The sequence below is a fragment of the Dreissena polymorpha genome, chromosome 1 (genome assembly GCF_020536995.1).
Source record: "Dreissena polymorpha isolate Duluth1 chromosome 1, UMN_Dpol_1.0, whole genome shotgun sequence".
NCBI classification, from domain to species: domain Eukaryota; kingdom Metazoa; phylum Mollusca; class Bivalvia; order Myida; family Dreissenidae; genus Dreissena; species Dreissena polymorpha.
The window spans coordinates 132,986,777-133,000,839 of NC_068355.1; the positions used below are offsets into that span (position 1 = coordinate 132,986,777).

Genomic DNA, 14,063 nt, shown 5'->3' on the forward strand with positions numbered 1-14,063 from the left:
TTGACATCTGTACTTGTTAAGAATTGCTTATTTCCCAAAAAACAATCTTCCATTTTAAAACAATTTCATCTCAGAAGCAAAATTAAATAGCTGTATGTTAACAGCATTATATAAAAACCAGAAATAAATATGAGTAACAATATCCTTCAGGGAGTAAAAGAGATAGAGGAGGCCTGGAACAACATGAAGTTCACTGTGGTCCCCTACATGAAAGGAACATCTCACAGGGGCTTCATCCTCGGAGCGATAGACGAGATTTTGCAGAGTCTTGATGACAGCTCCATGAACCTACAGAGCATGTCAGCCTCGCGCTTCATTGGTCCTTTCCTGAACAGCGTGCAGAACTGGGAGAAGAGCCTGTCACACATCTCTGAAGTGCTTGATGTAAGTGTCCGGACTTTTTAGCTCACCTGATTGCTCAGTTGAGCTTTTGTGACCGGTGTTTGTCCGTCGTCTGTCCGTCCGTCCACATTTGTTCGTAAACACTCTAAAGGCATTATTTATTGTCCCATCTTCATGAAACTTGGTCAGATGCTTTGTCACAATGAAATCTTGGTCAAGTTCGAAAATGGGTTGTGCCCGGTCAAAAACTCGGTCACTAGGCCAAAAAAAAGAAAAAACTGTAGAAGTTACATTTCGTGCCCAATCTTCATGTAACTTTGTCAAAATGTTTGTCTTAATGATATGTTGGTTATGTTCAAAAGTAGTTCCGGTCCATTGAAAAACATGGCCGCCAGTAGGCGGGGTAGTTTTCCTTATTTGGCTATAGAGAAACCTTGCAACCACTCTAGAAGTCACAGTTTTTGCCCAATGATCATGAAAATTGGTCAAAACATTGGTTTTATTGATATCTCAGACGAGTTTGAAAATGGTCCAGATCGGTGAAAAAACATGGCCGCCAGTGGGCGGGGCATTTTTCTCTATATGTATATAGTGAAAACATGTAAACACTCTAGAAGTCACATTTTTGGTTCAATCTTCATGAAATTTGGTCAAAATGTTTGCCTTAATGATATGTTGGTTGAGTTCAAAAGTGGTTTTGGTCTGATGAAAAACATGGCCGCCAGAGGGCGGGGGGCAGTTTTCCTTATTTGGCTATAGAGAAACTTGTAAACACTCTAGAAGTCACAATTTTTGCCAAATCATCATGAAAGCTGGTCAAACTATTGGTTTTATTGATATCTCAGACAAGTTCAAAAATGATCTATATCGGTGAAAAAACATGGCCTCCAGTGGGCAGGTCATTTTTCTCTATATGTATATAGTGAAAACATGTGAACACTCTAGAAGTCACATTTTATGCCTAATTTTCATGAAATTTGGTCAGAACATTTGTTTCCTTGATATTAGAGTTGAGTTCGAAAATGATTCCGGTCAGTTGAATAACATGGCTGCCAGGGGGGGGGGGGGGGCAGTTTTCCTTATTTGGCTATAGAGAAACCTTGTAAAAACTCAAGAAGTCACATTGTTTCCCAATCATCATGAAAGTTGGTCAAAACATTTGTTTTATTGATATCTTGGAAGAGTTCGAAAATGGTCCAGATCGGTGAAAAAACATGGTCGCCAGTGGGCGGGGAATTTTCTCTGTATGTTTATAGTGAAAACATGTGAGCACTCTAGAAGTCACATTTTTGGCCCAATTTTCATGAAATTTGGTAAGAACATTTGTTTCCTTGATATGAGAGTTGAGTTCGAAAATGGTTCGGGTCAGTTGAATAACATGGCTGCCAGGGGGAGGGCAGTTTTCCTTATTAGGCTATAAAGAAACCTTGTAAACACTCTAGAAGTCACAATTTTTGCCCAATCATCATGAAAGTTAGTCAAAACATTGGTTTTATTGATATCTCAAACAAGTTCGAAAATGGTCCAGATCGGTGAAAAAACATGGCCGCCAGTGGGGGGGGGGGCATTTTGTGCCCAATTTTCATGAAATTTGGTCAGAACATTTGTTTTTTTGATATGAGAGTGGAGTTTGAAAATGGTTCCTGTCATTTGAATAACATGGCTGCCAGGGGGGTGGCAGTTTTCTTATATTTATATAGTTAAAAAAGCTTGTGAACACTCTAAAAGTCACATTTTTTGCCCAATCATCATGCAACTTGGTGAAAAGATTGGTTTTATATTTATTTCACATAATTAATGCCATAATTATTGACCTTAGATTGTCCAAATTTTCATTATTTTATACAAAATCCTTGTAAACACTCTAGAGGTCACACTTTTGTTTCAGATTTAATGAATCTTGGTCATAATATTTATTTTTGTAAGCAAAGTTTGATGTTTGGTTAGGGGGTCTACTCAAAATATAAGTCAACAGGTCAAATCTTACAAAAACAAAATCACTCCATATGCCAGAGTTTTGGTTCAATAATGATGAAACTTGACCAGGATGTTTGTCTGGACAATATCTAGGTCAAGTTTGACGTTTGGTAAAGATTAAATGAACAGACTCCTCTCAGGTGAGCGAACTAGGGCCATCTTGGCCCTCTTGTTTATTCAAGTGTCTGAAGTGCTTGATGTGTCTGAAGTGCTTGATGTAAGTGTCTTAAGTGCTTGATGTAAGTGTCCAAAGTCCTTGATGTACGTGTCTGGACTTTTTGATGTTAGTGTCAGAGGTGCTTGATGTAAGTGTCTGAAGTGCTTGATGTTAGTGTCTGAAGTGCTTGATGTAAGTGTCCAATGTCCTTGATGTAAGTGTCTGAAGTCCTTGATGTAAGTGTCTTGACTGCTTGATGTAAGTGTTGGAGGTGCTTGATGTAATTGTCTGAAGTGCTTGATGTATGTATCTGAAGTGCTTGATGTAAGTGTCTGAAGTGCTTGATGTAAGTGTATAGACTGCTTTATTTAAGTGTCTGAAGTGCTTGATGTAAATGTCTGGACTGCTTGATGTAAGTGTCTGAAGTGCTTGATGTAAGTGTCTTAAGTGCTTGATGTAAGTTTTGGAGATGCTTGATGTTAGTGTCTGAAGTGCTTGATGTAAGTGTCGGAGGTGCTTGATGTTAGTGTATGAAGTGCTTGATGTAAGTGTCTGAAGTGCTTGATGTAAGTGTCTGAAGTGCCCGATGTAAGTGTTCAATGCCATTGATGTAAGTGTCCAGATTTTTCGATGTAAGTGTCGGAAGTCTTTGATGTAAGTGTCTTGACTGCTTGATGTAAGTCTCTGAAGTGCTGAATGTAAGTGTCAGAGGTGCTTGATGTAAGTGTCTGAAATGCTTGATGCAAGTGTATGGACTGCTTTATTTAAGTGTCTGAAGTGCTTGATGTAAATGTCTGGACTGCTTATTGTAGTATCCAAAGTCATTGATGTAAGTGTTTGGACTTCTTGATGTAAGTGTCTGAAGTGCTTGATGTAAGTGTTTGAAGTGCTTGATGTTAGTGTCTGAAGTGCTTGATGTAAGTGTCTGAAGTGCTTGATGTAAGTGTCGGAGGTGCTTGATGTTAGTGTATGAAGTTCTTGATCAGTCTGAAGTGCTTGATGTAAGTGTCTGAAGTGCTTGATGTAAGTGTCTGAAGTGCTTGATGTAAGTGTCTGAAGTGCTTGATGTAAGTGTCCAATGTCATTGATGTAAGTGTTCAGACTTTTTGATGTAAGTGTCTGAAGTCTTTAATGTAAGTGTCTTGACTGCTTGATGTAAGTCTCTGAAGTGCTTGATGTAAGTGTCGGAAGTGCTTGATGTAAATGTCTGAAATGCTTGATGTAAGTGTATGGACTGCTTTATTTAAGTGTCTGAAGTGCTTGATGTAAATGTCTGGACTGCTTGATGTTAGTATCCAAAGTCCTTGATGTAAGTGTATGGACTACTTGATGTGTCTGAAGTGCTTGATGTGTTTGGACTGTGTGATGTAAGTCTCTGAAGTGCTTGATGTAAGTGTTGTTAAATCATCTCGAAAGTGCTTGATGTAAGTGCCATTAAATCATCTCTAAAGTGCTTGATGTAAGTGCCGTTAAATCATCTCTTAAGTGCTTGATGTAACTGCTGTTACATGCAATGTTTGTTCTATAAATAATTGTTTTGCTTACATGCAGGAAATAAATGAAATTAAATTGTTTCTAGAATTATTTATTTGTTATTGTTATTGAACTTAGCCAAAACAACAAAATGTTTGGTTGTTTTAAGGTATCCTTTTAAATGATACAAGAAAATAATAGATTCACATAAAACACTTGTGAGCATATTTATTGTACATCATTTCTTGTAACATTTTACCTTTATATAAGCCACTAAATTTTATTTCACAGAAGGGTCTAAAAAAGTGTTCCATTAGATAACAAAAATATGTTAAACATGTAATTTATTCATTTAACATGCCTTGATAAAAACAATGTTTTTTTTTTTTTTTTTTTTTTTTTTTTTTTTATTCAATATCCTACATACAATGTAAACATGTATATGATCATACAACATAGTGATTGTACAAAGCAATATAGTTCAGACATGTTATACAAGATATGCTAATATATATTTATTTTTTTTGAGAGAAAAGAAAAGAACAACAGAGGAATAGTTATGAAATATGATGAATTGTATAAAGTTGAAAGAAAAGATACTGGACTTGTGTGTTTTGTTGTATATTCACAATGATCTTGTCTGACTGAAAAAATAAGAATAAAAAAAAATAAACAAACTATTTTAGAGAGATAGACTAACATTAGAGTGAAATGTATATACGTGGACAAAAACATTATGAGAATTTAATCCGATTCCATTTTTGTTCAAAGATGTGTAATGTGTCATTACTGAGGGCTATTTCTTTCTCAATTTGAATTTTTAGTTTAAGACTGTGGACAAAACAATTAAAATTTGGTACTTGTTTTTTGTACTTCATGTTTAAGATAAAATATTTCATTAATATAACCATAAAATTCACAATATTATTACAGTCTATTGATTTCAATGAGTTAATTCCGAAACTTACATTTAAGAGAGATAGTTTAACGTTTAGTTGATGTTGTTCAAGAAAAGATATTAATTGATTCCAAATAGGCTGGATGTGTTTGCACTCCCAAAAAAGATGTTCTATAGTTTCAATGTTTTCACTGCAGAAGTCACACAGATTTGAGTTAGATAATTTACATTTAAAGAGATATTTATTTGTAGCTATAATTCTATGGATGTATTTATATTGAAAATTTCTCAGTGTGCTTTCAATAGTTGCTTTATATGGCATGGTAAATATGTGTTTCCAATTAATTTCATTTTCTCCAAAAAGAACTTGCCATTTATTTTGGATTTTGGAGTTTTCTGTAGGGTTTTTAATTTGTAGTGTGTAAAATATTTTATTTGTTTTGTTTTTTCTTCCAAGTATGTTTTCTACAAATGTTGTTTGAGTACATGGTGTATTATTTGTATTGGTTTCCGATTTAATATGTATGGGTATGCTTTTGATAAGTGTGTAGTACTTCAAAAAATTATTTGAAGGTATTCCGTATATGTAGCATATATTATCAAAAGAGTAGAAATCCTTAATTCTGTAGTCATATAATTGGTCGACATATTTAATGCTTCGTTCAAACCAGTCTTTATAGAAAAACGTCTTATTGTTTGAAGTTATGTCTTTATTGTTCCATAAAATTGTTTTACTGCTGGTTTGGGTCTCTAAGTTATGAGTGACATCACTCCACGCTGATAGAACAATGTACTAGACACTAAATGTTTCATGGGGGCGCAGTGTCTGCTTAGGGATCGGAGGGTCTTGGGTTTGATCCAAAATATGGGAGTGTTCTTTAGATCTTCACAATAGACAACAATAACTGGTTTTAACCAGGAAAAAACTTGAGAGGGTTTCGTTAAGCCTTAGGCTTTCAATGCAATTGAGCTAAAATAAATAGGTTGAAAGTAATAAAACTGATTTGGATTAAAAGAAATAAGGTAATGTAAAATAAACAAGTGAAATGATGAAATAAGTGTGACAAGTTTTCCCCTTTTTGACCCCTGTTTCTGCCCCCTTGTCAGGTGTGGATGGTGGTCCAAAGGAAGTGGATGTACCTGGAGGGTATCTTCATAGGCGGGGACATCCGCTCTCAGCTCCCAGAGGAGGCCAAGAAGTTTGATCAGATTGACAAGACCTTCAAGAAGGTAGGATATTTTAACTCAATTTTTATGGATGAATGACTCAATTAATTCCATTTAGGTGTTGCCTAAAATACAAATGAGCCACATCATGGGAAAATGGGGCTTAATGCATTTTTTAAAAGTGACTTCCCAGATTAGTCTGCTTAGGAAATTCAGGAATGTCACTTTCAACTTTATAGAATTTTTCGTTTATAGAAAGTCACTTCTAAAAGAAAATCCAGTTTAGGGGGAAAGTGTCGTCCCTGATTAATATTCCGAACTGCACAGGGTAATCAGAGATGGCACTTAACGCACATGCATTATAAATCCCAGTTTTTTCAGAGTGTGGCTAAAACAATCACTTAATGCTTTTTTAGGTTTTGCCTCAAATACAAACATTCTAGGCTTAGTACTCTTAAATAGTCTGTAATGTCCTGGGTCTTTTTGTTGGTAAATTGGTCACCTTCCTTTAATAAAGGATGTTGTAGTGATGTTCAGGATTATCTAGTGCTGATGCAACATAATTATGGTTTTGTTTGACTGTATATATTGGTCATTGCAAGCCCATGTGGATTCAGTCTTGGTCAGGCCATTGTGTCTACCCATGCTGTTATTCATGGGTGTCAAAGCCCATTTTTTACAAGAAGTTTCACATATATAATTTATCATCTCTCTGGGAAAATGGGGTTTAATGCATTTGCATAAATAATTGTCCCAGTTTAGCCTGTGCAATCTGCTCAAGCTAATCAGGGACTTCACTTGACGCAAAAATGGATTTTAAGAAGAGATTGTCTTGAAAGGAGAATATAATAAAACAGTGATTTTTTTTGCTTTAATTTGTTACAGCCTGTGCCTTTTGAATTGGGAAAATTAGCGCGATAAACCGTGAAATTGGGAAAAATAGCGCGATAAACCATGAAATTGGGAAAAATTAAGCATTATAAATAGGATTATAAGTAACAGAAGTGCATGTTAAGGGAGTTTTCTAGAAAAGGAGTCTGGTCAAATTGTTTTTTTTTTTAAATCAATAAAAGTGGCAAGTTTGGGAATGATTTATGGACAAAAATGACTAAATTCAAGTTATATATTTTGTAAGATGTTTAAAAAATAAAGTTGAGACCTAGATTTAAGAAATCATAATTAAGTTATATAAGACTTCTTTCTAAAAAAAAAAAAAAAAAAAATTTATTTATTTTTTTTTTTTTTTTGGAAGTTGGGCTTTTTTGGGAAATTTTGGTCAGAATTTTGGGAAAAAACGTGTATTTTTGCGATTGGGAAGCAGCCGAAATTCGGCTGTAAATTTGAGCAAAAAAAATCACTGTAAAAGTGCAAAGTGTCCTTCCTGTTAAGCCTTTGCAGACTGGCTTATCTGGGAGGACACTCTACGCACATGCATTAAGTGTTCTTTTTCCAGAGTGATGCTGAATTATAATTAGTTTATGATAATTACTTACATGTTTAATCTGTGGAAAACAACTTTTTGTTGTTTCTACATCATGCTTATGTTTGAATTTCATAATTTTGGTTGTTAAGTTTTATAATATTTTCTTGTATAACCTTCTTTTGACAATAGTGTGAAAATTGTACATTGAACCTTGTTAAAGATGCTTACATAATAACCAATCTGTCACTGGATATTTTACTGAATGTCTGTTACATTATCAGCCCCAATCATCTGTTCCAGATCATGACAGATACCCACAAGGTACCAACCATCAAACTGTCATGCCATGCTCAAAATCGCCTTCAAGATCTGGAAGCCCTCAGCGTGGGACTGGAGAAATGTCAAAAGTCTCTCAATGACTACCTTGACTCCAAGAGGAACGCCTTCCCACGGTTCTTCTTCATCTCTGACGACGAGCTGCTGAGCATCCTGGGAAGCAGTGACCCGGAGTGTGTACAGGAGCACATGATTAAGGTGGGACTTGTTGGTCAAATTGAGTGTAAGCATTGTTTTTTTGCTAAGGAGAGACTTCCTTTAAACAAAAAATACCTTTAAAGCACAAAGCGTTGTCCCTTATTTATCTGTGATGATGCACTACTCCCATGAATTATGACCGGGTTTTTGTATAGAAGAGACCATCATGAAATTGATAATTCCATGAAAACAGAAAGTGTCGTCCTTTATTAGCCTGTGCAATACTGCACAGGCTTATCTAGGACGACTCTAAACAGATATTAATTGAGCCCCAATTTCCTAGCGTGTGACTCATATCAAAATGCTAGTAAACAAAATGGGCTATCTATAACTCCAGATGTACGACAACATCGCCTCCCTTCGCTTCAACAAAGGCAACAACAACGAGGCGCTGGCAACGGCCATGATCTCAGCAGAGGGAGAGGTGATGGACTTCAGGACCCATGTGCCGGCAGAGGGGCGCGTTGAGGACTGGATGACAAACGTCCTCGAGGAGATGAGAGTCACCAACCGCCTCATCACCAAGGAGGCTGTGTTCTTCTATTGCGAAAACAAGACCAGGTCGGTACAACGGAGTAAATTGACCCTTTACTGCCCAGATACACACTTTGATTCATTTGTAGTCCATTAGAAAATCAAATTAAATTACGTCTCTTAATAGATTTAGGATACTGATGAGTAGAAAGCAGCATGTCACCTTAAAAGTCTGGGAGCTATTCGCAGGCTGTTCTGGTTTTATGCTGGTTGCATATAGCCACTTTTCCTCTGAGAGGGAGATGGTTTTGACATTTTGAAAAGCTCTATGTCCTCTATTTGACAATCAATTGTTTCTGTGTATTATTCCAATACATTTTGCTATCGATTGCTAGGACAAATAAGCATATATTCTGAGGCGGATGATATGCCTGTTAGGCTTTCAATGGACAAATTTTTAGTTGCAGGTGAAACTGCTTTATCTGCTTAATATTTATATTGTGGATGCATTAGTTTAATATTGAACCATCAAATTAAATGACAAAATGATGCTTATTGACCTGTAATGAAACAATGAAGAAATCCAATAATTATGTATTTATTATGTATTCATTAACTTTGTAATTTTTTTTTATAGAGAACTAGAAAGTTCTATAGAAAGGAAACGGTAGATTTATGTTGTGCATCCTTAGGTGTCTATGTCATTCGAAGTTTCTGTTAGTCCTTTATTTTATATTGTATGGTCAATGATTTTGTATTTAGCTTATTACTATGAAACTTATGCTTTTTCTACCATTAATTTGTATCTTAAATATTTTTCATATTAACACATGTAGAAATCAAGGAAGTAATCAATTATCATCCTTTTGCAATAGATATTTTGATAGCTTTAAATGATGACATGTTTAAGATTTTAACAATTGAAAAATAGTATTTAATTTACTATCTTTACACTGTGACATTTTGCTGGAAACTACTATCTATGATATGTTTCTGGTTCCCTACAGGGTGGGCTGGATGATGGGCTACCAGGGCATGGTGTGCCTGGCCGGGAACCAGGTATGGTGGACCTGGGAGGTGGAGGACGTGTTTGCCAAGGTCAAGAAAGGTCAGAAAACGGCCCTCAAGGACTACGCCAAGAAACTGCACGGGCAGATTGACGAGCTTGTTATAACGGTAAGATAAGCTTCTATTTTGATTTAACGATTTACTATTCATATAAACATTTTTACCTGTTTCTAGTTTGTTAGAAAATCAAATTTAATTAAAGACCTTTCTTAAAAAAAATTACTTGTGCAGGCGTCATATCCAATCCTAAGATACTGATGAGCAGCAAACAGCATACAATTTGAACAGCCAGCAAATTACTCGCAGGCTGATCTTGTTTTCTGCTGGTTGCATATAGCAATTTTCACTGATTTCCAGAGTGGTAAAGAGTTAAGTTCTTATACACAAGTCATGTTTGTCCATTGTATTATTTATCCAATATTTTCATTATGAACACAATTGCTCAACCTTAGATGCTCACTAAATATTATGGTTGATTGATAGTTTTTATACCATTATGATGCTAAATCTTTTATTAAAATAATTAAAATATTTTAATATGAGTTTTAATACCCCGACATAGAGTGATTTGCCCCTCAGTTTGTTCTTTTGTTCATTTATCCATCTGCACAATGTTAACCCAAAATGACATGTGTTATATTTTACATCATAACGCTTCCTACAAAGCCTTTATGCATAATGGATGTTGTTTTTTAACACTATAAACATGCTTATATTATCCTTACGTCATTTTGACTTTGACATAAATTTTCTTTAGACGGTCCAAAGTCTTGGTTTACCCCAAATGATGTATTTCCTCTCACATCAATAATGCTTTCTACAAAGCTTTGCTACTTGCATGAATTATATTTTTGAATACTATCATCACATCCAAATCACCTGACCTTATTGTGACCTTGACATTTAACTACTTTTGGACAAATTCAAAAGGTCCAAATTCTTGGTGACCCCAAAGTTAAGTGTTTTGTTTTACATCAATAATCCATGTTTTTTGGACTAGTTCAGAATGTCCAATTATTTAACAAAAAGTAATGCGTTTCGTCTACCATCGATAATGCTTCCTACAAATCTGTGATACTTTCATTGATGAGGTCTTTAAACCCTATGCACATACACATTACTGACCTCATTTTGACCTTAACATTTACCTACTTTTAGACTTAAACTAATTCAAAATGTAAAAAAATCTTTTTTGAAAAAAGACATGTTTCATCATACATCAATACTGATTGCTGCAAAGCTTTGAAACTTGCATGGATGTTATTTATGAACACTCTTAACACACCTTTATTCCTTGACCTTATTATTACCTTGACATTGAACCAATATTGCATTAAGACTCAAGTGGCCTAATTAATCAATACTGATTATTCTTCCATCAGGAACATAAGCATTTATTGAATCCAGCATTTTGAATCTAATTTGATCTTTTCCCAAGGGAACAGTTCTTAATATAAATGACCCACTATTGTATGCCTTCTGATCTTTGAAAAGTCAAGCAAATTTTTGGATAGAATTTTTTTGGGGGCCATGGTTGCCCACTTTTGTTTTTGGGTCATGGCTGCCCACCCTTGTTTTCTTGGGGCCATGGTTGCTCACCCTTGTTTTTCTTTGGGCCATGGTTGCCCAACCTTGTTTTTGTCTTGGGGTAATGGTTGTCCTACCTTGTTATTCTTGGGCCCATGGTTTCCCACCCTTGTTTTTTAGGGGGCGATGGTTGCCCACTCTTGTAATCCCCGCCAAAAAAAAATTCGGAGGGGATATAGTAATTGGTCCTGTCTGTCTGTCCGTCCGGCCAAAACTTTGTCCGGAGCATAACTCCAAATCTATTCAATGGATTTACTTCAAAATTAGAATATAAACAGATGGCAACTAAGAGAAGTGAAGTGACCAAGAACAATAACTCTGTTTACCATAGTTTTTTAATTATCTCCCCTTTTATATAACTTTAAAGTATTTTTTTTCCGGAGCATAACTCTTAATCTACTAAAGGGATTTACTTGAAACTTGAAATATAAACAGATGGCAACTAGGAGAAGAGCAGTGACCAAGAACCATAACTCTATCTACCTTAGTTTTTGAATTATCTCCCCTTTTATATAACTTAAAAGTAAATTTTTGTCCGGAGCATAACTCTAAATCTACTGAAGGGATTTACTTGAAACTTGAAATATAAACAGATGGCAAGTAGGAAAAGTGCAGTGACTAAGAACCATAACTCTGTTTACCATAGTTTTTTAATTATCTCCCCTTTTATATAACTTTAAAGTATTTTTTTTTTTCCGGAGCATAACTCTAAATCTACTAAAGGGATTTACTTGAAACTTGAAATATAAACAGATGGCAACTAGGAGAAGAGCAGTGACCTAAGAACCATAACTCTATCTACCTAAGTTTTTGAATTATCTACCCTTTTATATAATTTTAAAGTAAATTTTTGTCCGGAGCATTACTCTAAATCTACTGAAGGGATTTACTTGAAACTTGAGATATAAACAGATTGCAAGTAGAAGTGCAGTGACTAAGAACCATAACTCTATCTACCTTAGTGTTTGAATTATCTCCCTTTATTTAATTTCAAAGTCAATTTTTGTCTGGAGTCTAAAGAATTATCTCCCTTTAATTTCAAAGTCAATTTTTGTCTGGAGTCTAAAGAATTATCTCCCTTTATTCGTTAAAAAAAAATATTATTCTACTCTCTAAAACAAATGTTGTCATACAAGCAAACACATTTCCGCATGGTTTTGGCACTACTGTGACAAGCTCTTGTTTTTTTCTTGGGGCTATGGTTGTCCACCCTTGTTTTTTAGCTCATCTATTTTTTGAGCTATTGTCATCACCTTGGCGTTGGTGTCAGCGTCCGGTTAAGTTTTGCATTTAGGTACACTTTTCTCATAAAGTATCAATACTGTTGCATTCAAACTTGGTACACTTACTTGCTATCATGAGGGGACTGGGCAGGCAAAGTTAGATAATTCTGGCTTGCATTTTGACAGAATTATGTGCTCTTTTTATACAGTCCAACCCCTACTTCCGGTCACCCCTCATCGCCGGTCACCCCGTGTAGGCGGCCGGTCTGTGCCGCGACCGTTGATAAACACTATATAATGCACCCCTCTTAAGCCGTAACCCTGTTTCTCCAGCCAGCGGCCAGCAATTTTGCATCCCAAATGTTAAATTTCCCCCATATGAGTGGTCTCACTGTGAGTAAGTCAGTCATGTACATTGGCAAAATTACACCGACGCAACGGCGATAAAATCGATACTTACTTCCAGTCTGCGGTTTAGACTCTGTAGTACTGAAGCGTGATGTGTGATAAACATTTTGACAGCCAGTTTGCAAATTGCAATCAATTAGCGGCTGATTATCAGGTTGTTATCGGGTTAAAAGCGACTGTTTAATCTTTTTGTTTCTGCATGTGCCAATATCACCTATTATTACTGGAAAAGAGATTATTAATTTATAATTTATTATTTTCAGTTGTTGAATCATACTATTTCAATCACACATAATGACAATTATCGGCCAATTAAAAGTTAAAAAGAACAACGAAACTTTTAGCTGAAATCAACTGATCTACATGTTCTCTGTGCTACAAAATTTTTATCCAAAAATCAATACACGCACGCTTTTCACATGACATTGTACATTGGTGCATAATTTTCGCGCGCTTTTGTCGGGACAAAGGAAATACATGAGGACTTTTTTGATGCTAGAATTTGTAAACGTCTCGTTAACATAAAACAATCAGGAGTGTGTTTCGGATTACAAATTATTACAGTATTATCATTTGGGAATTAAACAAAGCATTTATATTTGTTTTATATTTACAATGATTTCAATATATTAACTTTGATAAAACCCTTTACGCGGCGAAAAAATGTTTTTATAATTTATGCATGAAAAGCACGATTGCCAGGAGGATTACACCTGGTTGCAATTACCAGTCTCTTAAGTAACTGGTCACGATTTTATCGTGGTGGAGATCACTGTCGGGACCAATTCGTGCGGTAGGTATTACAAAACCATAAAACTGCAATAAACCAATTAAATTATTGATTGATAGTGACACGGGAGTTATTCACACATAACTGATTTACAACTGTTCCTATCTTAAGTGCATTGGGGCCATACAAAGCGCATTGTAAACAATGAATCATGAGAATGAATCTTTTACATTGACTTGATTCTGATGATGATGATATTGATGATGATAAGAAAGATGAATATTATTTATTATTTTTTTAATGAAAATTTTGATTGATAGCTGAATTTTAGGAAGGAAGAAATAAAATTATTTTAAGTCTATACATTGTTTGGAATATGTACACATATTTACCATTTAACCATTACAAGAATTTAACCAATGGGCCATGCACTCATCAACTCCAGGATCCCTATGACCCAACCCCCTCTTAAGAGGCCACCCCGCTTTAGCAGCCAATTTGGCCGTTTCCCTTGACTGGCTGCTTAAGAGGGGTTGGACTGTACTTAGAAAATTGAAAATTTTGGTTAAGTTTTGTGTTTAGGTTCATTTTATTCCTTAATT

At 35.3% G+C, this 14,063-nt stretch overlaps 1 protein-coding gene across 1 annotated transcript in view; it reads left to right on the forward strand.

Annotated features, from left to right (window-relative positions):
* Window positions 1–14,063, forward strand: part of LOC127850592 (dynein axonemal heavy chain 10-like) — a 120,651-nt gene that overhangs the window by 38,138 nt on the left and 68,450 nt on the right. Inside the window, 5 exon segments of the mRNA XM_052383725.1 lie at window positions 151–384; window positions 5,955–6,077; window positions 7,738–7,971; window positions 8,309–8,532; window positions 9,453–9,621. Of these exon segments, the coding sequence (XP_052239685.1) occupies window positions 151–384; window positions 5,955–6,077; window positions 7,738–7,971; window positions 8,309–8,532; window positions 9,453–9,621 (984 nt within the window).